The 22216-nt window shown below is 53.7% G+C and overlaps 5 protein-coding genes across 5 annotated transcripts; 3 read left to right on the plus strand and 2 right to left on the minus strand.

Moving 5' to 3' along the window:
- Positions 1–1246: 1246 nt before the first annotated feature.
- On the plus strand, positions 1247–4544 carry NCLIV_051810 (putative D-3-phosphoglycerate dehydrogenase; the record flags this gene model as incomplete). The annotated part of the gene is made up of 5 exons (XM_003884734.1): positions 1247–1471; positions 1988–2323; positions 2839–2940; positions 3760–3915; positions 4299–4544. The coding sequence occupies 5 exons, from the start codon at positions 1247–1249 to the stop codon at positions 4542–4544; spliced, it is 1065 nt and encodes a 354-aa protein (XP_003884783.1).
- A 3176-nt stretch (positions 4545–7720) lies between these two features.
- Positions 7721–11264, plus strand: NCLIV_051820 (hypothetical protein; the record flags this gene model as incomplete). The annotated part of the gene is made up of 6 exons (XM_003884735.1): positions 7721–7734; positions 8992–9064; positions 9630–9725; positions 10081–10220; positions 10475–10631; positions 11136–11264. 6 exons carry the CDS (start codon positions 7721–7723, stop codon positions 11262–11264), a joined length of 609 nt encoding a protein of 202 aa, XP_003884784.1.
- Positions 11265–12318: 1054 nt separating this feature from the next.
- Positions 12319–14501, minus strand: NCLIV_051830 (hypothetical protein; the record flags this gene model as incomplete). The annotated part of the gene is made up of 5 exons (XM_003884736.1): positions 12319–12436; positions 12593–12702; positions 13121–13227; positions 13723–13868; positions 14335–14501. The coding sequence occupies 5 exons, from the start codon at positions 14499–14501 to the stop codon at positions 12319–12321; spliced, it is 648 nt and encodes a 215-aa protein (XP_003884785.1).
- A 1983-nt stretch (positions 14502–16484) lies between these two features.
- NCLIV_051840 (hypothetical protein) lies at positions 16485–18055 on the plus strand (the record flags this gene model as incomplete). The annotated part of the gene is made up of 2 exons (XM_003884737.1): positions 16485–16947; positions 17649–18055. 2 exons carry the CDS (start codon positions 16485–16487, stop codon positions 18053–18055), a joined length of 870 nt encoding a protein of 289 aa, XP_003884786.1.
- A 1764-nt stretch (positions 18056–19819) lies between these two features.
- Positions 19820–22168, minus strand: NCLIV_051850 (conserved hypothetical protein; the record flags this gene model as incomplete). Its single annotated transcript, XM_003884738.1, has 1 exon — positions 19820–22168. One exon carries the CDS (start codon positions 22166–22168, stop codon positions 19820–19822), a length of 2349 nt encoding a protein of 782 aa, XP_003884787.1.
- Between the last annotated feature and the right edge of the window lie 48 nt (positions 22169–22216).

Consider the following 22216-nt stretch of genomic DNA (forward strand, 5'->3'; position numbering starts at 1 on the left):
AAACTCCGTCCAGAACACCCTGACGAATGTGAGAACGGGCGAGATCAAGTAAGACGTAGAGATGCCGGTTTCTTTCTTTCCTCTATGTCCTGTTCTGAACCCAGTTTTTGCCACTGGCTTCACTGCTCTTCCTTCTCCAAGGCCGACGCTGGCACCCGGCGTCAACGACAACCCTTGTACTGGTTTCGTTTCCGCGCCTTTTCCTTTTCTAGTTCTCTCGCTTGCCTTGGTCAACAGTTCCTTTGTATGGAGGGTCACTCGCCTCCCCCTGCGGAGAAGAAAGCGTAGGTTTCTTGCCCTCGCGTTAGTCTCGAGCTGTGTGCTTTGAGGTATCCTCCCGCCACGTGGAGCACCCGAGGCTGTACCTGGTGTCCTTGCTTGTGTTGTGTCTTGCTTTTCCTCCAATCACGCACATATATATAAGGGGAATGTGTGCTTTGGCCGGAGGAACCACATCGTTAGAGGTACCAGTTCATCGGATCAGCAGGAGTAGGGACGGCTACTGCTTGTCTCGAACCTAACGGGGACAGCTGGAAACCTTGGCGCGTCCGTCGCCCGTCGTCTGTTTTTACGCATTCGAGGATCCCAAATGCGTCCACCACGGGAAGAAACGGAAGGTTAGAGGTGCTTTTCGGTCCTTTGTTTCTTTTCTCGACACCGATAGGTTACAAAGGATTGTTTTCGGCAGAGTTCTCATCCTCTGTTGACCCCGAAGAGTCGTGCAGCGCAGCTGACTGCCCGCGAGTAGCTTCGAAGGTTCTCCGGCGGGTTACGAATGGAAGACAAAAAGCTAGAGACGAAAGAGGAGTTGAAAAGATGCATCCTGAGAGGGTATATGGAGACAGTCTCTTTTCTGTAGCGGCCTGTGACACACAAATCTGCCCGTTTGCCTGTCTTCGTGTGTCAAAGGTCGCTCCAGTCGGCGTCCTAGTCGTTCTGTCTCACGTCTCGTCTTCGCTGGCGCGCCTTTTCGCCACGGACATTGCCCTCTCGCCATCCTCTCTTTTCCCTTTTTTTCCTTCTTCGCGTCTGCACTCCAATTTGTTTGTTTCTGCTCCTTGTCGCCCTCTCCTGCGATTCGCTGCCGCCTGCCGGCCCGCTCCTCTCTGTGCCTGCCTTCGTCGCCGCGATTTTCTAGGTGTTGTCGCCAGCTCGTGCGCGCTACCGTCGCTCTCGCGCCATTCTTGTCTCCTTCCCCGAAACCCCGTTTCCCCGCGCGTGCTTTCCTGTGCGCCTTCGCCTCGCCATGACGCTCTCCGCTCCTCCATCGCCTCTGACTCTCGTCGTCCTACTCGCGGCCGAGGTGCCGACCGAGACCCCGGCAACGCTGGAAGCGCCGGAATCCATTTCTCGTGTGGTCTTCCCTCGATTTCTCAAGTTCCTAAAATCCAAGTACCCTGACCAAAGTGTGCGCGTCGTCTCCGTCTGGTCCGAAGAGAGTCTCTTGCGTCACAAGGAGGAACTCGAGCAGGTGAACTCGCGCCCGAGACAGCGAAAACGCTAAGGGCGGCGACGGGAAAGAGGGAAGAGACACACGACAGGAGATGGTTTTTTGCAGGCAGGAGAGGAGGGAACGGCAGACAGGCAGGGATATACCTCTGCATGGATGTTTATACAAATATGGAAAACCTGTGAACGCGGCTGCGGAGACAACTGTCCCGACCAGGCTGCTCGGGTCTCCTAATATCGACGCGTAATATCGACATGCCGTGTGCGTACCCTCTCTGCCGCCACTCTGCGCAAGTCCGAATATCCTTCGAACCTCCATGATCTCCCCACATCATACATAGACAAGTATGTGTTTGTGCACATAGCCGAATATGTACATATTTCACACATTCCTGTGGTGTACGTCGATTTTCATATGTGGAGAGGCGCCCATTCGAGTGTGCAAATGCATACATAGATATGTATATAGATGTATATATATATGTGGACGAGCTGCATGTCATTAGGGACAGTTTCCGGCGTGCGTTTGTCTTCACAGGCGAGTGCGGTTTTCGCTCTCGAACATGATGGCAGCTGCTTGCCGGCACTTTACGCGCATGCGAAGAATCTCCGTTGGCTGCACAGCCTCTCTGCCGGTGTCGACCGTTTCATGCCTTTCCTCAAGTCGACGCATTCGCATAAAAATGCATCGCAGACTCTCGTCGAGGATCCGAGCTTCCTGGTCACCAACGGCAAGGGCGTGTTTGCGCGTCCCTTAGCTGAATACGTAGTCGCGGCGATACTCTACTTCGCGAAGGACATTCTCCAGCTCCAGAAACGGAAAGACGAGCGCAGTTGGACGCCCTTTCCCATGGATCAACTGCGGGGGAAGACAGTGGGCTTTGTAGGGTTCGGGGACATTGCAAAGGAAACAGCAAAGCTTCTCCAGGCGAGTCCGACCACTAGGCGAAGGCAGACAGCGCACCGGAAAGGCTGGTCGCTGTCTTTTTCCTGGAGAAACAAAACGTCCAGCACACGGTCTCAGTCCCGGGCCCCCTGATTCTCTGAGGCACAAAGCCTCCAAGTTCCCGTATCCACTTTTTCCTCTTTCCCAGGATCGACACTGCTGTCTTCGGCACGCTCCGTGACGCACGTCTCGTTCGCAGAGGATTTCACTCTGCATAGACACCTCGCGGTTCCTCTACACACGATCGCCTTTTCTGTGTTTATCTAGGCGATGTGCGTCTGTGCAGGTGGACTGGAGTGCATCCGTGAAGATGCATTGCTTCCCCAAATCAGGAGAAACAAACCCTCCATGTGTGCGCAACCGTGCACACAGGACAAAATACAAAAATACATATAGATGTGGCTATGCCGGAAAAAGTCAAGTGTGAATGCGTGTGCGTTCAGGCTTTTGGGATGAGATGTGTTGCCATCAAACGCACGCCGAACTCTCAACAAGATTCACTCGCGGAGAAGATATGGACACCGACTGATCCCGATCGTTTCGAGGTACGTCATCACAAGCTTCCATTCACGTCGGAAACAGCTGCATGCGTATTTTCGTAGATGCAAGGACGCCGGGGCTGTGCAGGCTTTCTCTTTCGCTTGCGTACTCTCTCCATAAAAACGTATGTGGAGGTAGCGTTTTTTTCCGTGATAGAGGTCATGCAAATACCCCATCTACAGACGCCTTCTCGGGGCGTAGTTCTTATATATAAATATGTAAGTTCATCTTCCGGAGACTTAAATCTAGCAACGTAGAGGTCAGCAGCAATATGTAGTCGACAGGCGGATCGTTGCTATATCGAACTGCACTTTTTTCACACACGTACCTGAAGACGTCGTAGCAGATTGTACGCATTGGTTCGGCGCATATAAAGTGAAATTATTAGGGGGCGGTGGACACCGCAGAAGCCAAGCCTTTGTCGCTATGCAGAGAGCCGCATACTCGGCAGTGATCTGTGCATTTGTTGGGTTTCCTCGCTTGTGCCGTATCGGAGCGGCTGCAAGATTTCTTTGGTGTTTCTCCGGGACCTCCGCGCGTCTTTCTTGTTTTCTTCGCGTCGAGTCCCCTCCCCGGAACTGATGAAAACTGCCTTTCGCGTGCTTCCTCGCGTGCGTTGTAGTCGGGCTATTCCTTATTTCTCTGGCACTACGCAGTTTGCTCGTTTACCTTCCTTCTCTGTATTTCCTTTTGTCGCGTCCAGATCCACGCCTGTGGTTCAGCTGTCCACTTTTTGCATCGTGTCATTCTCTTACGCCGCTACTTTGCGTATTCAATGAAGCTATTTGTTTGGCGCCTCTCTACCTGCGTGCGGTGTCGGTCAGCTCTTCAAGAGCTCGGACTACGTCGTTTGCTCTCTCCCAGGGACTCCTGAAACACGCCACGCTGTGGGGCGAGAGGAGTTTGCAGCGATGAAGCCTTCCGCGGTCTTCGTGTCGATAGGACGGGGGTCTGCCGTCGACGAAACCGCTCTTTTTGAGGTGAGAAGGAATACACCGGTATGTGCTGATGGACGCGTGCTCTCGGAAAGATGGGATGTATACGGCTGCAAGAGAAAAAAGGCGGAAGAGAAAGCAAGGCCGTTCCTGGATAAAGAGCACGGGTACAAATCAACATTTGAACGATACATGTGTTTGTACTGTGCGAAGACACTCGCAAACCCCTGCTGCCAGTATGGGTATTCCAGGAATGATAGTTGCAAGGACACTGATATTTGCGCGTGTATGCATGTATATATGGATCCTATAACGGCTGTGAGTGGAGTCACATATTTGGGCACACGCAGCGATAGGTAGGCGTCAGGCTGTGCATGCATCGTATGGCGGAGCATGCGCTTTTTTCCTTTTTTTGCGCGTATCGGCAGGCGCTGCAGAAGGAGGCGCTCGCGGGGGCCGCCCTGGACGTGTTTGAAACCGAGCCGTTGCCCAAAAGTTCTCCTCTTTGGGGCGCAGAGAACCTTTTGATTTCGCCTCATTGTTGTGACTGGGTGAACGACCATAGCGCGGAAGAGGCGTTTCGCGTGTTTGATGAAAATTTTCGGCGTTTTCGACAAGGCGCGCAGATCCAGCAAGACATGTACACACCGATTGATAAGCAACTGGGATACTGACGGACGGCAAGAAGCGCGTGGTCTTGCTTCACCGTTTTTCCTCGAACCGAACACTTTTTCGCCGCACGTCTGCATTTTTCTCAACTCTTTTTTGGCAGCGGGAAAGCCTTCTTACGTTGTCGATGAGGGCGCGCCGTCTGCCTTTCAAAAGGCCAAGAAACAAAGAAACGAGTTACGCAACGAGCCGCCACGTTCGGGCAATCAAGAAGAACGGCGGAAGGGCCGAGCTTCTTCTTAGACTGACGCTTATTCACACATACCCTCACACACTGCGTTCAGCAGCAGAAAACGAAAAAGAAGCCGACGAAATCACGCCAAAAGAAACAGCGCAGGCCAGTGGACAGCGCTCTCAAGGGCGTAAAGAGGGCACACACTCAGGGTCGCGACTGTGAGTAGAATCCATCTTTCTCTGGATGCTGACAATATCTGAATGCTCTTTAAACTCGCGGAAAGCGACAGCCGATTCTTGCTCACGGTATTTTTACTGCACGCCTACTGCATGGCTTCGCGGTCTACGAAGAGACCGTGGGGGAGATTTCCGGTCTGTAGGCAGCAAAGGAACTGACGAAAAACACTGCACCAGAAACAGCATTTTCTGCGAGTGAACACACTAATCCGGGATTCACCCGACAGGGTCACACGCAAAGTGTTTTTAACGCAAACGAGGCTTTCGCACGTGCCCATGGTAGATAGTAACGGTGAGAAAGACTTGGAGCGTAGTTCTTCTACCCATCTAAAGCGCTTCTATATTCAAAAAACGCGTGTGAGCAAATGTGTACATCTACTTTCAAATGCATACCAGCGAGAAAGAGAATACGCAATATGTATATTTGTACATATGTATACACATATACATACATACAGCGGGCACAAAAAAGGGCTGCACGGTCACTCAGCAGATGCACGACGTGGTGTTTGCCTCGATCGCGACGCGTCAGTGTACGAATGGACATCCTTTTCTTTGGAGGCAGCCCCCGAATCAGGCTTTACAGAACACGGACTCCGTTCCTCTTGATGTGTTCCTTTTCTTTTCTTAGACTTCTGCGACGAGGAGTCCCCACAAGAGAGAAAACGGCGCTCCGTTTGACCAAAGAAGGCCCCGCCATTGTCTAAGGACGGCTCCAGATGCGGTGGTGGTTAAACGTTTTTCTTCTGTTTGAGGATCATGCGAGCGGGAACTCCCCAAGCGTTTCAACTGAGGTACTCCTCCTGGCAGTCCAGTAGCACTGGTGAACTCTCACCATTCCCGATGCCGAGTCTGCTGCACATTCAGAACCCGTCCCTCTATCGACGTACACGTCACATATCCATGATACGCACATTCACATTTGTACCTGGGCCTTTATTCTCCAGTCGAAAAAAACGTTCGTGTGGCTCGGCGAGCATTCGTAGAGCACCTGATTTTTACCAACAAATGCGCATTTATGTGTGCTGCGAGTGCGTTCGACAGTTCATTTCTCTCGAGGAGGGCGTGGTACTCTGGAGCGGCGCTCTCCGAGAAAAGCTGCGGAAAACCGTTTGTCGACTGGGTCCAGGCGGTGTGTCGAAGCTGAGTGGTGTTCTACGTTGCTGCGAGGCATTCTTTGTTTGCTTTCGTCGCTCTGAGTGTCTCGATCTCTCTGTCGTCGCCTGAGAAATCCCTGCCGTCTGTTTGGCCTTGACGCACCGTGGGTTTGGCCATTTGTCTTCTGCCCCCGTCTTTTCAGTCTGGAATGATCCTGAGGCCCCAAAACTCAATGTGTTTGCGTTTTCTCTACATCTGGGCACGTGAGGGAGGCTGAACGCTAGCGCAGCTTTTTTGTTGGGCGAGGCCCGCAGTGAGAACGACACACAGCGCTCAGCGCGTCAGAGACAGGGGTTGTGTGAAGCGAAAAAGAGTTTCTTCGTCACACGGGGTTCTTTTCCCGCTCTCCTCCATTCCGTTGATTTGATGCGCTTTTGGGGTGCTCATATGAGCAGGGCTCTGTGTGTGTACTTTGGGTTGGCGGACGCACGTGAACAGTTGACATTCCAAAGATTCACATCTCTCGCTCGCTGTTCTATCTCTCTCGCTGGTTCATGTGTACGGGGGTCAGCGTGGTGGTGGCTTCTCGTTTTTGCGCAGGGGCGAGAGGCTCATTGTCTGTTTACGTTTTTCCTCGTCTTTTGGCCTTTCTTCCGCGACGACTTTTCTTCAATTAATGCGACCTATCTTTTTTCTTTTTGCTCGTGTGTGACGGTGACGAGCGGACAGTGCCATCGGTGAAACTCGACTTCCCGAATTTTCCTCTCTCTTTCCCTACCCGGGCGTGCTTTCCCGCTCCTCTTGGGGACGAAATTCTCGCTGTCTCTCCAACTTCTTTCAACTCCGCAACACACACCATCGCTCCTTTTTCCACCCCGTGAAAGCGCGGGCGCCTCTGAGGACGCGTCGGTTTCTCTCGTGCTAAACCCCGCCACGCCGTTCGCGTGCGAAAGCCAGAAACACCGCGTTTTTTCTCCTTTCTCCCCGACCCCCAAAAAAGCGATTCCGACTCCAAAGACGGCCCCACCCACACATAGACGAAAGCGAACCTGGGGAAACGAGGAGGAGCCGAGAGGATGCTTTGCTGGCCGTTGTGCCTCGCGCGTATCGGACAAACCGTCTAGTACAAAAGGGTGTCTTTCGTCTGCGTAGCGGTCTCTATCTTCTTCGGCTTCTCAGGATTCGATTTCCAGATCAGAGTTCACTTGCCCAGGATTTCTTCGTCGTCGGTTTGAGTTCGCTCTCACTCCTCGCCTGTCACACTCCCGCATGCCGCTCTGGCCGGAAACGCCCGCGACCGTCTTCGCCTCCCCTATTGCCTCTCTCATTCCTCTCGTCTTCGCCCTTGCTTATCCCTTCTCCCTTTGTCCCCTCTCTTCACGTCCTCCAGTCTCCCTCTCTTCCGGACTTCTGAGATCCTCGGCCACATCGCGAGATCGCGCGTTGCCACTCCTTCCTCTCTTTCCTTTCTCGCGGAAAAACGCGCGCCTTTCCCCAGCGCTCTACCTGTTTGCCGCGTCGTCCTGATCTACCCCTGGTCGTGCATATCGGACACTGCCAAGGACAGCTTCCCACTCGTTGAGAGGGCTTGGAAAAACGAAGCGACACGGTCGTCTCGCCGTCTCTACACTCGGACCGCCCTCCCCCCCTCCTCGTCCCGCGCGTCTTCACCATGAAGCCTGAATAGTGAGTCATTCGGAACCTTGGAGCGGGAGAGACTCCTGTTTGTGTTTTGTAAAAAACACACACGCCCAAAGGAATGCATGCGTGCGCCCACGCGTGTGTATAGGCACAAGACGCAGCAACACATTTTGCTTTTGCCACAGCCGTGTCTCGGGGGAGGTCGCCGTCACGGTTAACGCTTGCAGTTGTGAGAAACGAGGGAAGAGAGACGCGGCGAGCTCACGCGGAGCAGATTCGGAGTGGAGACTGTCACCGCGAGGAAGTCGACACGAACTGAACAGAGACCGGCTAGACCTTTTCACGACCGTGCCACACACCAACTAGACGTGCCAAACGAACCAAATGTACACACCTATGAAAACAGAGGCGCTACGTGGAAAACCTACCCTTGGACTCCAAGCATAGGTTTGCTTAAGCATGTAGATGCACGCAAATCTGTTGTTGGTTAATAACTGTATCCATTATTATTTATACAACCATCTGTACAAATATATATATTTATATATTTATATATATATATATTTATATTGTTTGTATAGAGGGGCGCACCGTGTATTTTATCGGTGTGCTCGAAATCTAGATTCGTCTTGGGATTTTGGTCGCATAGAAGTGGGTTACTGTTCAGGCTGTGCATGCGGCATCGCGAGTGGCGTCAGTGTTGTCTGTAACTCTGAGCGGCCAGTTCATTTGAGTCTCAAGTGTTCAAACGCTGTCCCATAGAGGATTACCTCTTTGGGCGGGCACGCATCTATCCTCTTCGGCTGTGTTTCTAGGGCAGCGTCTCTCCCAGGCTGTGGATAGAAAGACGTTTTTTCCACTCAGGTCGTCCAGTTTTTCAGAGACTGCACATCCACGTGGACACAAAATTACGTAGATAAGTGTCTCGCACCCCCATAAATATATATATGTATATGTATATATGTATATATGTAAAAGTATATCTGTGGACACATTTGTGGATACTGTATGCATTCGTGTAGCAGTCTTTCCGTGAATGAGAGATCGCACCGATAGTGCGCAATGTAGACAAAAAAGGAGGCTCGAAGGTGCCTCCTGTTTAACGAGAAAAGGCAGCAGCACCGACAGAGAGAGCCGCTTTCCCTTTTTATTGAACACTCCTGTGTGAGGGAGGGGTCGGTCCTGCAGTGGGAAGCGATTTATCCGGTCTACGCTGGGCGACTCCATGCGCCTGGGTGTTGTGTTTGGAGTCTGCATCATCTGCGCATGCTTCGAACGCCTTGTGTGCTGTTCTGTCCTTAGCGATTATCTTTTCAAACTCCTCCTCATCGGCGACTCGGGGGTCGGGAAATCTTGTCTCCTACTGCGGTTTGCGGTAAGTCCCACCCGAGTGTATCCCACAATTATACATTCAATACGTAAATGCACATGCACATCTACCTGGTTTTTTTTATAGGCAACGTGCATCTCCTTCCTCTTCAAGGCCTCGTGTCCGATTTCGTAATGCCGCACCACGTGCGTCTGTTCGTTTAAACGCGCATGACTATATATATATATATATATATATATATATATATTGATGCATGCGCTGCATTCGTCCGACTTCCTCGTTTCTCCTGTCAACATACTTTCCAGTGTGTGCGCGGGGAGGTCATAGACAGTTGCGAATGCCGCGTATTGCGATTTCCATGGCATGCGACTGCGTTGAGGCGTGCAGTGGCGGTGATGTGTCCACGACGCAGTGGCTCTGTGGAAGACCGTAGGAAAGGCGTTAGCTTCGGGTCGTGTGTCGCTGGGTGAAACCCTCGCCGCAAATGGAAATCATGTGCAAAACTCTTCAGTGAGTTAGGACTATGGGGTGGACAACGTACGCTCCGCTAAGTGCTTGTTTGATAGTTTAAATGCGGAGGCTTGGGAGTGGGAAATCTCCGTTTGTGCAGGACGATACGTACACAGAGAGTTACATCAGCACCATCGGCGTGGACTTCAAAATCCGAACCATCGACCTTGACGGGAAAACCGTCAAACTGCAAATCGTAAGGAGCGGGCTCCCCACACTTGTTTCCGTTCTCTCCACTTTGATGTGCCGTTCCACTTACATGCGCTTCTTCTGACTCTGTCTTCATATACGCATATACACATTTTTCTATCTACATATTTGTATCTGTCTCTCTAGATATATATATATATATATATATATATAAGTATACATCTGTAGTTATACATACATATCTGAATGTATGCATGTGTGTGTATTTGTGTGGATGCAGTCGCGAGAGAGTGTTTCCGGCCTCGCATCTGGTTCGTTCTCTTTTGGCACCTTTCTGCTCGATTCTTTTCACGTTTTTTGCACCCACACGTTTCTGTGCATGCATCGCGATTTTTTCTCAGTGGGACACGGCGGGCCAGGAGCGTTTCCGCACTATCACCTCGTCGTACTACAGAGGCGCCCACGGCATCATCATCGTGTACGATGTCACAGACAGAGATTCTTTCAACAACGTCAAGAACTGGATGATGGAGATCGACAAGTAAGTCCTCTTTCCTCGCGTGCATCGAAGACAGAAAGCTGCTGTTTAGAGACAAATCTGTGCCAAGCGTTCCTGTAGTTAGCTGGGACGGCCTTGCGGACTTTCTCCAGAAACAGCGTCGGGGAAAGAGAGAAGGGAGAGCAAAAGAGAATAAGAGAGAAGAGCCTGTTACCATCCATATATATATATATATATATGAAGGCCTACGCATAGTGGAGCGTTTGTTGTCTTGGCACATTCCGTTTTCTGATCAGATACGCGATGGAGGGAGTGAGCAAGCTTCTAGTGGGCAACAAGTGTGACTTGACCTCGAAGCGCGTCGTGAGTTTCGAGGAAGGCAAAGAGTTCGCGGATAGCTGCAACATGCGATTCATCGAAACTTCTGCAAAAAACGCCCACAACGTCGAGCAGGTAGGACAAACATTTCTCGTTCAAGACGACGGGCAATCGCCAGGAACCCTCCCCTGGCTTCGCGAGCAGCCTGGGAAAGCAGTGTAGCGTCCGCATGCAAATACGCATATGCATATATATATATATATATATATATGCATATATATGTGTAGATAAATAGGTGTACATTCCGAGACACTGTTTGCATGCCGATGCAGAAAAACATGTATCCACATGGAATCTGGTTATTTATATAAATGGAATGCTCATACGCGTGCGTGTGTTGACTTCGTTGCATTTCCTTCGTCGTAGAAGCCTACAGGTTTTACATCCCTCTCTGGGTTTTAAGCAACCCCGTATTGACACTGTTTTGCCAACATGTGATACTTGTCCATATAATAAACATTAATAAATATATACAAACCTATTTGCAATATATATATATATATATGTAATAGCGAGAGAGCGATTGTGAGTGTGAAGAGTAGGTGCTGCATGCGCGGCTTGGCTCTTTTTGTTGTGCAGGCCTTCCACATCATGGCGAGTGAAATCAAGGCGCGTGTGCAAGTGAACCAGCAGCAGAGTCGCCCCAACGCCAACGTGCGGATCGGCCCGAGTCAGCCAGTGCGCAATGTCTCTTCCGGCTGTTGCTAAACCGCTTCGCCCTCCCCTCCTGCTCAGTTGTGGGACCACTTTATGTACAGTTGTACACACCTATTCCTATGCATCCATATCGATTCCTATATGCACACGCGTAAAAGTCTAAATGCATTTTTGCAAACACCGCTTCAATGCTGATCCACGCATGTATATATGCATATCTGTGAAAGTTGATTGTAGGGCTTGGGGGGGGGGGGGGGGGGGGGGGGTGAGTGGGCGTCTGCGACTTCACCCCGCTAGGAGAGAGTGTGAGTTTCTGTCTTTCTTGAAAATGCACCCGAGCCTCTTTCCGTGTGCATCTTGCTCTCTTGTGAGCGCCCCGCTGAGAAGATGCTCTTCTCCAGTCGGCTGCTCTCTCCGCGTGTTTTGTGGCACGCATGGGATAACCGGGACAGCCTGTAAATTCTTGGTGGCAGCGGCGACGCTCTTCGCGCGACAGGAAAACGATGCGAGTTCACAACCCAGACACCGAAGAAGACGGCACGACAGGATAGGCCAGAGACAGGGTAGCATCTGTATGAGCAAAAAAACAACTCTGGAGCGTTTTCTCGTGCACTGACGCATGCAAATGGGTCTGCCCACAGGGGTGAAGATGTGTACCTGTATATATGTGTAAATACAACCTAGGCAACGACGTGGCAGCGCTCGAGCGAGCGTGCCTGAGGAATCAGTGCCGAGAGGGAGTTCTCTCCGCAGTCCTGTAACGCCACATGTAATCGGCAGCCCCCAGGTAGCCTGTGCGCCGGTGACGCAACATAGCAGGAAGGCCTGCTTCATTTTTTCGGAGGCGAGTTTCAAAAGAGACAAGAATGGAGGTACTGACAACGTATCGGGGCGGGCTACAAAGGGCCCTTGCCACGCGTTCTGAGGAGCGATGTCACTCTTTAAAAGTTTCACCGGAAAAAGAACGGAAACAAGCGAGGAAGACAAGTTGCGAGAAAGAAGAAAGCCGTCTCTCGGGCGCGTTGCAACGTCCAGTCTTTGGGGCGCATCTCTCCAACGGAAGGGTTAGGAGACAGAGGCCATTGATACCCCCCCTGAGCCTCGCTCAACTCTGCCGGTTGCCGTTCTTCATCGAACTTCGAATGAACCCGTCAGCGTCTCGCAGGAGGTTGGCCATGTCCTCGAAACCGCCAAGAGCTGCTGCGTCTTCGGCACTCAACCACCTGCTCACAAAGGGAAGAAACCCGTTTGAAAGACATCGGCGGGACACCGTGGAGCACACCCAGGCATGTACAAACAAGTATCGCCGTGCCACATGTGCATGTGTATCGTCCTGTTTCCAAATGTTTGCATGCATGCTGATGGGTGGCTAGACTTACCGCGCTTCTGTATGTTCGTCAGATAGGGTGACCGCCTTGGAAGAGTCTTGCAGGCGAGCAAGGTAGTAAATCGTTTCCTTTTGCTTCCCGCGTGCTACGTAGTGCAGTCTCTGCACAACAGAAACACGGAGGAAGGATAGCGTGCGTTTGCGTTCGTATGATTATATATATATATATAGTCTGTGTGTGTGTTTATACGTTCGACACAGATAGAAGAAAGGTACACATCTGCAGACAGAAGGGTATGGTTGATAAGCAACTACACATGTATATATATATATATATATGAAAATGCCTCGGAAGGTGTGACCGAGATGTCTACATATGCAACAAAAGAACTGTACTTGCTGTTTAGTATCTGATATCCGTGTTGGCCTCCTCCGAATATGCATGCATAGACAGATGTCTATTTGTACGCGTCGTAGAAGTGAGACTTTTTCGACGCATGCATAGGTGTACGGGGAGCTTGAACGGCTTTTCTGTGGCAGCCGGCCGTTTCTCTTTTTCGCTGGCAACCTCCAAACCCACTCTTTCGAAATGGGGGTCAACGACGAGGTCGCGCTCGGCATATCCTGCTTCCTCTCGCGTTTCTCTCAGCGCCGTTTCCAACGGGCTCTCTGCGCCGTCGACGTGGCCTGTAACGACGCATGCGAAGACCCGTAAGCCGAGAAGGCATCGAGACGGCAGCTTCGCAACTGTTCCCGCGTTTGTCTCTTTTCCTTCGGGTACAGCTAAAACATATCTGGAGAGAGGCAGAGTCGCCTGCGTGCATAGATTTTCTCTCCTTCCCCAGCGGCTGTTCAGTGCCATCTTTCCCTCCAAAGGCAACGCGTAGTAGGCTTCGGCGAGCGGTTCCTCGTGCGCTCTGTTTCTCTCGAGACCGCGGGTCTCTCTGGAGCTGGGGAGAGGGAAAGGGCGGGGCGCATGCGAAACTCTCTAAACCGGTGACAGAGCCAGAGATCTGAGGCACCATTCGCTCCGCGCGCGTCTGAGAATGCGTTTGTCGCCCCTGGAGGGGAATGGTCCGCCGCATAAAGTCTAATGTACGCCCCAGTTTCGCCCGGAAGGCTGCAGTCGGCGATACACGCGAAGGCACGCGGCGACTTTTCTCCACAGTGCAGCCGCCTCACCTTTTGGCGGTGTCCAGTGGAAGGGTTCGTAGGACGCTTTCATCATGAGAAACTGAATTTTGCTCGGCTCCGGCGCCTCAATGTTCTCGTCGACCCTGTACACGAGAAACCCAGCGGCGCGGGTCTCGACGGGGACTGACTGTTCTCTTAAAACAAAGGAAACAAAAGGACAACAGTTGCCTTTATAGCTCTACACATTCGAATATATGTATATATATTAGTAACGATTTATATAAGGATTTATCGAAGCACACAGAATGCGTCTCACAGACACAACGCAGTTGTACACTTTGTACCTTCTTTGTGTCACGGGAGAATCCCCACCCCCGTGAGCATCGTTACTTATACAGACACGTATAGAATTGGTATGCATGTATCTAGTGGAGTGGATGGGAGGGCTTGTGGGGAAAGACGAGGCGTGGAGAGATCTGTGTCTTGAACGTCACTCGACGGGAGAGTCACATACGGGTCTAGAACGCCCATGTTTACACACCGCTGCATACGGAAAGGGCGAAAAACGCGCAGCGCCGTGACTCCTGGCTTATCTGAAGAAACGCGCTCTGTGTTTACTAGCCCTCGCTGTGAATCTGTCTTTTCGGCCTCTTCGCTCACGCGTTGTTCGCCATCCGGTTCGAGTGCTTTGAGAGGAACTTTGGAGCTTGCGCCAGGAAGGGCAAACTTTTTCTGGCGGGAGGCGGCGATGACAGAAGGCGGTTGAAGGCGAGGTGGTGAATCTCGACGAGGGGGATTAAGAACAAACCAACATTCCGCCTCAGCATCGCCTGAAGAGGTTTGCGCGAGAGGATTGGAGAAGGGGTTCAACGACTGGAAGACAAGGCCTTGTGGCCCGCGGCGTCTCCCGGGTGTTGCTTGAAATTCCAACGAGGGCCAGAAGAGAAAGTACGAGGCAAAATGCGCCGAGAAAGAAAACGGGAACGTCACAAAAGACGAGAGGAAAAGGCGGAAATCTGATACTAGCGAGCAGGCGGCCGGCGCTTCCGCGTCAACCGAAGAGGGGCGTGTGTTGGGTGTGTGGTGCACGAAGGCTTTCGGGGAGTTCCGATGTTTCTTTTTCTAGAGAAATTTTGGAAAGCGTCTTCGCTTTCCTTTCCGGCCGTCTCCTTCAATGGCGCGTGGTGCTGTAAAAAAACCCAGGAAAAAAATCGAGAAAACACGCCTACTCACACCGCCTCTTACAGCGTTTTGTCTCGTCCCCGGAGTCCAGCCGGCGCACTGGGCTCTGCCCCGCTCGCAGGTCGAGGTTAGGACGGGTTTTCGTCCACCTAAGACGGAAGGTTGGAAATCATTTTTTCTTCTTGCAGCCCTCTCGTTTCCCCCCTTCGTTTCTCCCCTTTCCTTGGCCTTCCGTTTCACCGCTGGCATCCCTCGTTTCCGCCTCGGCGCTTGCGTCTCGCGCCCGCCCCTGTCGCAGGCGGGAGACGCTCGGAGGGGAGGGCCAGATTTGACGGTAGCAGCACTGCTCTTCATTCCCTTCGTTGCGTAATTCTTGCACGTTCAACATCCAAACTTTCCCAACTGGACTAAAAATACACCCATACCACCCAGATATATATCTCCACAGATATAGATATATGCGTGTGAGGCAGCCGACAAGCATCTACAAAGATGCATGTTCAGTCAAGTACTAGTTAGAGGCTCTCTCTCTCTCTCGACATCAGCTCTCGACATCAGCTTCACACAGATGCACTACAGACTTCTAGGCCTGCAGATGTGTCACTGTATAGAAGGGGTATATAAAACCCCCTCGTTGCTTCCTCCCTCTTCTTAACCCACGCGGCACACACGGATCGTGTGGGCAAGATGGTAGGTTGGAAGTGGTATGTTTCTTCAATTTTCCGACGGCGCATATCATTTTTGCTCCCCTGTGGTCGGGAAGGGGAAAGAAATGAATTCCGAGTGTAAATCTTGCTGGACCGTGTGCCTCGCAGGAGATTTGTGCTCTGCCCCTGATTCGCTGTTATATAGAGGACGGTCTCTCTCTGATACCCCCCAAGGGTCCACTGGCTGTCTCCTCTACGTGTCTCCGCTCAAGCTTTCCTGTTTCCTGCTCCAGACACCCCTTCCGATTCCTTCCGTTCTCTTCTCCGCGCCGTTCGTCCACTCCTTTCTAGCAAACACACGTAGATCCTTTTCCTACATGCGCACATGCATATGCACACAGGTGTATAGGAACATCGGACAACTCGAATCCCTCCGTTGAATTGAGGCTGGAGGCTGAATGCGACCGCCCCTCAAGCGCGCACTTGCTTTCGAGATAGTCGTGACTCTGCGGCGAGAGACGTGGCAGGGGTTGGGATGTGGGGGTGCGACGATGGTGACTGTTTCGCAAAAAGGAAGGGATTTCCACGCGAGTGTCCTTGCGGCAATGCGTCTTCTCCGCCACAATTTCCTGGCCGGCTTTCGGGCGTTTTGTGCAGGATCGTTGCAACCCGCGCGCAGTCGGCGCACTCCTGCTCCACCTCGCGCAAAGTTGCATCCTGTCTCCCTGTGCTTTTCTCCGTTCGCCCGGCTCTCGAGAGGCTGTCCCTCGGACCCCGAGAGAGTGTGCTGTCTGCGGGAAAAATCTCTGGAAAATCACAAGTATAACGCTTCGTGTGTCTCTTTCGCTTTCTCGCTCTCCCTTTTTCCGGTCTCCCGTTTTTCTTGCTCTGCCTCTCCCCTTCCCGGATCCTTCTATCCTCCAGATCCTCCTCGTTTCCAGATCCGTCCCCCTGCTGCCTCTCAAACTCGCGCATTCCACCATGGCGACCTCTGTTTCGCTCTTCCGTCTCTTTTCCTCCACGAAGGCGCCTCTGTCTCTGCCGAGCGTTCTCGCGAGCGCTGCTCGAGAGCGCGCGTTTCTTTCTTCGTCTTTCTCGTCGGCCGCGCTGCGTGAGGGAAGACTTGCGGCTGCTCCGACCTGCTTCCAGGCGCCCGCGGGTCTCGCTCCCCAGAGCCGCTTCTGCGGCCGAACCGCGGGGTCGCAAGTCTCCGGATTCTCTGTGCAGAGTGCAGACAGCCGCCGAGCCTTCAGCTCCGAGGCAGGCGAGAAGTCCGTCGAAGCCGCGTCGAAAGATCTGCTCAAGACGATCCAGAGTGAAATCCAGCATGAACAGTCGACCTACGAGCAAGACGCCGAGCTGACGAAATTCATCCAGTCCTCCGGATGGAGCGTCGGAGAGAGCGACAACAACATGATGGTGACTCTTCAGCGTCAAGTCGGAAGTAAGTAGAGCAGCGCGGCAGGGGGGTGTTTGCCTTTTGCCGAGGCTCGGATCTGAACACACAGACCGGTGGACCGCAAAACCGCACTGGCCAAAATAGCGGCGGTAGACCACTGCGTACACTCTGTCCGAGCAAGATCGAGAATCTGTCCGGCGCACATGCTCCGACTATAGAGGAGCAACTTCTGGAAGTCTCTCGTCGACTTCATCTCCCCCCCATATATATATATCTACATATATTGCATGCGTCTGCATGGATGCCCAAACGTGTGGAATCCCGTCGCTTTAAAAACGCACAATCGCGCGAAAGTGGTGATCGCGGGGCAAAAACGCGTGGGAGTGTCCCGGCGTGTGGTTCCGTTCTGCGCCTCTTTCTGGTGTCGACGGTGCGGCTGTGCCTCGTGGTTCATTTGTCCATCGCGGGCTCGTGAGAGAGAGGCGAAAAGGCCGACGCCTGTTAAGTTGAACTCGCCGTTTTCGCCCCACGAGGAAAGCGCTCACCAGGGTGTTCCCGCGAGTGGTTTTCACAGTGTGTCAGTCGTGAAACCAAGGGGTGTTTTTCTGGCGGTTCAACAGCCAGTGCGGGGGGACTTACCGAGTGGTTTGCCTCGTTTCTGTGGCAAACACAAGGCCGGCGAGGCGTGAGTGGCCTTCGAAATACGCTTCCGCGGCCGCGGGTTTTTTGCGCTCTGTCCTTTTCAGGCAAGAAAGTCGTTGTCGAATTCAGCTGCGTGCAGAGCGCAGAGGCGCCCACCGAGGAGGGTCCGATGCCCGAGATGTCGGACTTCACCGTGACGATCACCAACCCCGACGAGTCGGGGGTGACGTTCTACTGCAGCACGACGCAAGACGAAGAAGACAAGTTCCGCTACTGCATTGGACAAGTCCGTTTCTTCAAGAATGCCGAGGAGAAGGAAAGCCTCAATGTGTACCCCGGCCCGTACTTTGAGGACTTGGACGACTCCTTCCAGCAGGGGCTCGACGAGTGGCTGTCCAAGATGGGCGTTGACCCGGAGCTGTGCGACTTCATCGATCGCTTCTCCGTCGACAAGGAAAACAGAGAGTATCTGGCCTGGCTCAAGAAACTAGCTCAGTTCGTGGAGCATTAAGGGACGCGCTTGCGCCTCCGGAGGCACGGAGACGGTCCGCACGTTTGGCACTGGAAACGCAGGGTTGTTCGGGACACGCGCGCGTGTGTAGACACGGGTGCTTCTCTCCCTTTTTTACTTCCATCCACAAACACATTTGCGTGCACAGATGCATGCCGGTGTACTGTCACGTGCGTGTGGGGGAGGCGGATTCGCCGCTCGACGACCGGACGTTCTCAGGCTTTCGCACCTGGTTGAGATACGACCGGAGCAAAGTGCGGTACAGGCATCAGGGGATAGCCTAGAGACACGCACGCAGAGATGCCAGTGGAGGCCTTCGCGCTCGACGCCTCATACTGACGGGGTATCATGGAAAGGGGAGAGACAGAGTTGGAGAGGTGCGCTATGCGGTGTTGTTGGGGGTCAGTCGGGGGAAGGACGTGGACCGACTCTGCAAGTGGAGACGCCCGAAAAAACCTCTCGTACTGCTGCGTATTATTTCTGTGCCCATCTGCCTGTTCGTGTTTCCTCACGTCTGACGATACGAATGGACCATTTTGACTGTCCGAACTCTTGAAAGACCGCCTGTTACTCCTCTTGCCATCTGTCTCTGCCGACAGCACAACCCACAGAAGACGCGGGTTGAGATCTTGAATGTCTCTCTGCTAACCGGATCCAGGCTCTGTAGCGCTACCTCCGGTGTACATTGAATCCTAAAAGTCTAATTCCGCACAAACAGGTAGTAACCTACAGGGAATCGAACGGGGTATCCACGAGTCAGACGTTCCCGAGGGTCCCGCTCCATCATTCGACGCGAAAGAGAGAGGACGCCGTAAAACGAGTTAGAGGCTCTTCCGCATCGCGGTCAGAAGGAAGCAACAACCAGGAGAGAGTGCACTCGGAACCCGTGTCACGCTGCCGTTTACACTTTCGCGTAGCGACGAATCAGCAACCTCGTTCTGGTGGCACCGGTTCGGTACCGGCGACTGATTGCGGTCAACTACTTTTGAACTCACGTGAAGCCTCATTATATGTTCCACCGTCACTGCCTGTTGTTTTGGATCCTCTCAAACCCTCATTTACGACAGGCCCCGTCGAGCTTTTCTTTTTTGACAGTTTCCCTCCGCGTGAGGACGGCCTGAGAGCCGCAAAGTGTACTGCTTATCCAGATCAACAAACGATGACGACAGAAAAATTCGGCAAGACATACGCTTCCCGCCGAGTATGCACCGGTGTCTCTTCACCGGCTGTGAACTAAAGATTTCGGGAAACGTCCACGCCCGCTGCTCTCCATGAGCGGCAATCAGTGTACCATTTCAAAGTCCTTCCATTCGCGTGTATGTAAATGGAGCCAGCGTTGTCTCCATAGTTGACACATAATCGCCTCCTGGATGGTATGGCCTCTCAAAATATACGTCTGTCTCGATATAGAGATGTAGGTACGCAAGTGACGTCGACTATGTCACCACTTCATTGAAAAAGCGCAGAGATAAAAATGTTTCTCTCAAGGTGAGAGAACCGAACGCATGGCAGGCACTTTCGCCCCGTCGGAATCCCTGTGGAAGAATACAAATACATCGTGATACCCGTATGCCGGAGTGGAGATTGAAAACCGTCCTCGACAGGGAAGCATAGACAACCTCTCTCTCTCTCTATATATATATATATGTACATATGCAAGTATATATGCACAAATATGCGGGCATATATGGACATACATGACAGTGGCAGAGGCAACTGGGAAGGCCCCCGAGCCTGGTGGAATCGCCAGTTTGTGTGGCTGTTTCACCACTGCAGGATTGTGCGGCACTCGTCTTCAGTGAGGCCGCACATTTCGTCTTCAGCAACATTGGTCTCCGCAGGGTCTTCATCAAAGTACTGCCGAAGATAGGGCATGCCTCCGTAGATTTCCTCTATCAACCGCTCACATGTTTCTCTGGGTACCAAGCTCGACCAGCCGTCTGAAGCGATAGGCCACACGCTCGTGTTCTTGTGCTTTCCCTTTGTCTTTCCCGAGGCCTTCCCCCTCAGCCCTCCTCCAGGCGACTCTCGCCCGTTCCCAGTCTCTGGCGAATCGCTTCTGGAGTCTTCAGCCTTCCGCCTCGCTGTCTCCTCAGCGTCCAGGCGCCCGCGAGCCTCCTTGGGAGGCATCAGACGCGCAGCCCAGAGCTCGCTCACCGAGAAGAAGCGGAGAAACGCGCTTTCCGTCCCTTGCCCCACAGCAGTGGCGCAAGTCGGGGACTGCGGAGGACTGCTACGACTGCTCGCCGCCGTCTCCGTCCCCTCGTCCCTGCTCCGGGCCACGCCGCTCTGTTTCTGTGGGAGGAATCGGCGCCTGCAGTTGCACTCGCGCCACTGGGGGCCCAGGCCTCCGTCGACGTGCAGCTGAGGCTGCTCTTCTCCCGCGGGCTCCGCTCCGCCGGCGGGTTCCGCCGGTTGCAGGGGTTCGACGTGGCGCAGGAAATCCATTTTTGACGGCGAGGCGAGCAAGAAGAGCGCCTGGCGCGGCCACAGGAGGGTGTCTTCACATACAGCGTAGACGCTCTTCATCGGCGCGGGAGGGAAGGTTTCCTCGATTTCGGTCGCGAGGAGGCTCAAACTCGCCGCGACGGCGTCGAGCTCACTCTCTGGAGACCCGTTCTCGTGCTTCCCCGCCTTCTGTCTCTTCTTTGGACGCTTCGGCTCCGCCTTTGCCAGCGGAGGCGGGAGGATGTCGGGCAGTTTCAGAGCCTCGATGACGAGGCGCGGAAGAAAGGCTTGGAGAAGCACGCGCGTCGACTCGGCGGACAAGCACGGGAGACACCAGAGAGCAGAGATTTGCCGCTCGTTGTTCGAATAGACTTCGATCAACGCACCACACACAATCACGCGCCGCACGCGAGGCGTCTGCGGAGAGGCCTCGTGTGAAGCACAGCTGTTAGCCTCGCTTCCATTCGTCGCGGCCGCTCCTGACACGTGGCTCGAGTCGCCAGTCGCCTTCGTCTCCTCAGACGCGGCCTCATGTCCCTCGCGAGAGCCATTCCTCGAGGCCGGCTCTGTCTCTGCGGTCCTCTCGGGTACCCTGTTCTCCTGGGCCGGACCAGGCTCCTCTGTAGGCGGGACGTATTTCTCAGAGAGAAGAAGCACCCAGCAGCCTGTGAAGCCGTCAGCAAGAAGCGACTTTTGGAGCTCGTTGATCTTGTCTTCTCCGCTCGCCTCTAGCGGTTCGGTGTCTCCGGCAGAGCCTCCGGTGCGCGTCGCGGCGTCTGTCCTCCCGAGGCCCGCGCTGTCCTCCTGCGACACGTGCTCGCCCTCCGCGGGGGTGTCCGCGGCGTCGTGGGCCTCGGTGGCCGGAGGCGTCGCCGAAGAACTTGTCTCTGCGCCTGTCCGATTTAAGCATCTGTACGCGCGGGGTCTCAAGAAAGCCGGCAGACACCGGTTTCTCGGCGGCTGCGTCGGACTGTTGTACTGAGTGCGCGTAAAGGAGAGGTTCTCCGCCACACGGTCGTGGAGCATTACGCGCATGTTCATCAGTTGCTCTTGCCTCAGCTTGGTGGCTTCATCCTCTGTCCCCTCGTCCACTTTCTTCTTATGCGGGGCTGTGCCTTCTTCCGAGGCTGTAACAGGCCAAACACGCAGGTAAAGTCGGTGCCGAGCGTAGAACTCGTCGGTAAGAGCCTCGAGCGCTTGTCTCTGCTGCTTCGCCCAGCAGGGGAGAGGAGGCAAAGCTGAGGCGGGGGAGACGGCGGAGCCTTCGCCCGGCTTCGGGTCGCGCACCGGAGACACTCTCGGAGAAAGTGTGCCGCTATGAGGAGAAGACGACTCAGTCTTTCGCTGCTTCTTCACTGGCCTTCCAGTCCCCCCCGCCGGCGCAGCGTTCGCACTGTGGACCTTCGTGTGCCCGGCAGCGGGGTGCGCTCCGCCACTCCCCACTGTCGTTCTCGAGCTAGGGCAGCCAGCCTCGGAACTCGACTGGCGAGAAGAGAGCAAAGCGCCTTTCGAGAGGTTGGCCTTGGCGGCTCCACCGCGGCTCCCTGTCCCGTCGTCACTGCCGTGGCCGTTGAGGGCGTCTACGTCTCCCGAGGCACTGCAGACGGGGGCCTCGGGGACTTCCGAGGATTTCTCCTCTTTCTGCTTTCCTGCTCGCTTCACCATAACTGGGACGAGACACCGAGGGGGACAGTCCGAGCGCGAGTTGGGAGA

This window comes from Neospora caninum, chromosome X (assembly GCF_000208865.1).
Source record: "Neospora caninum Liverpool complete genome, chromosome X".
NCBI lineage: Eukaryota > Apicomplexa > Conoidasida > Eucoccidiorida > Sarcocystidae > Neospora > Neospora caninum.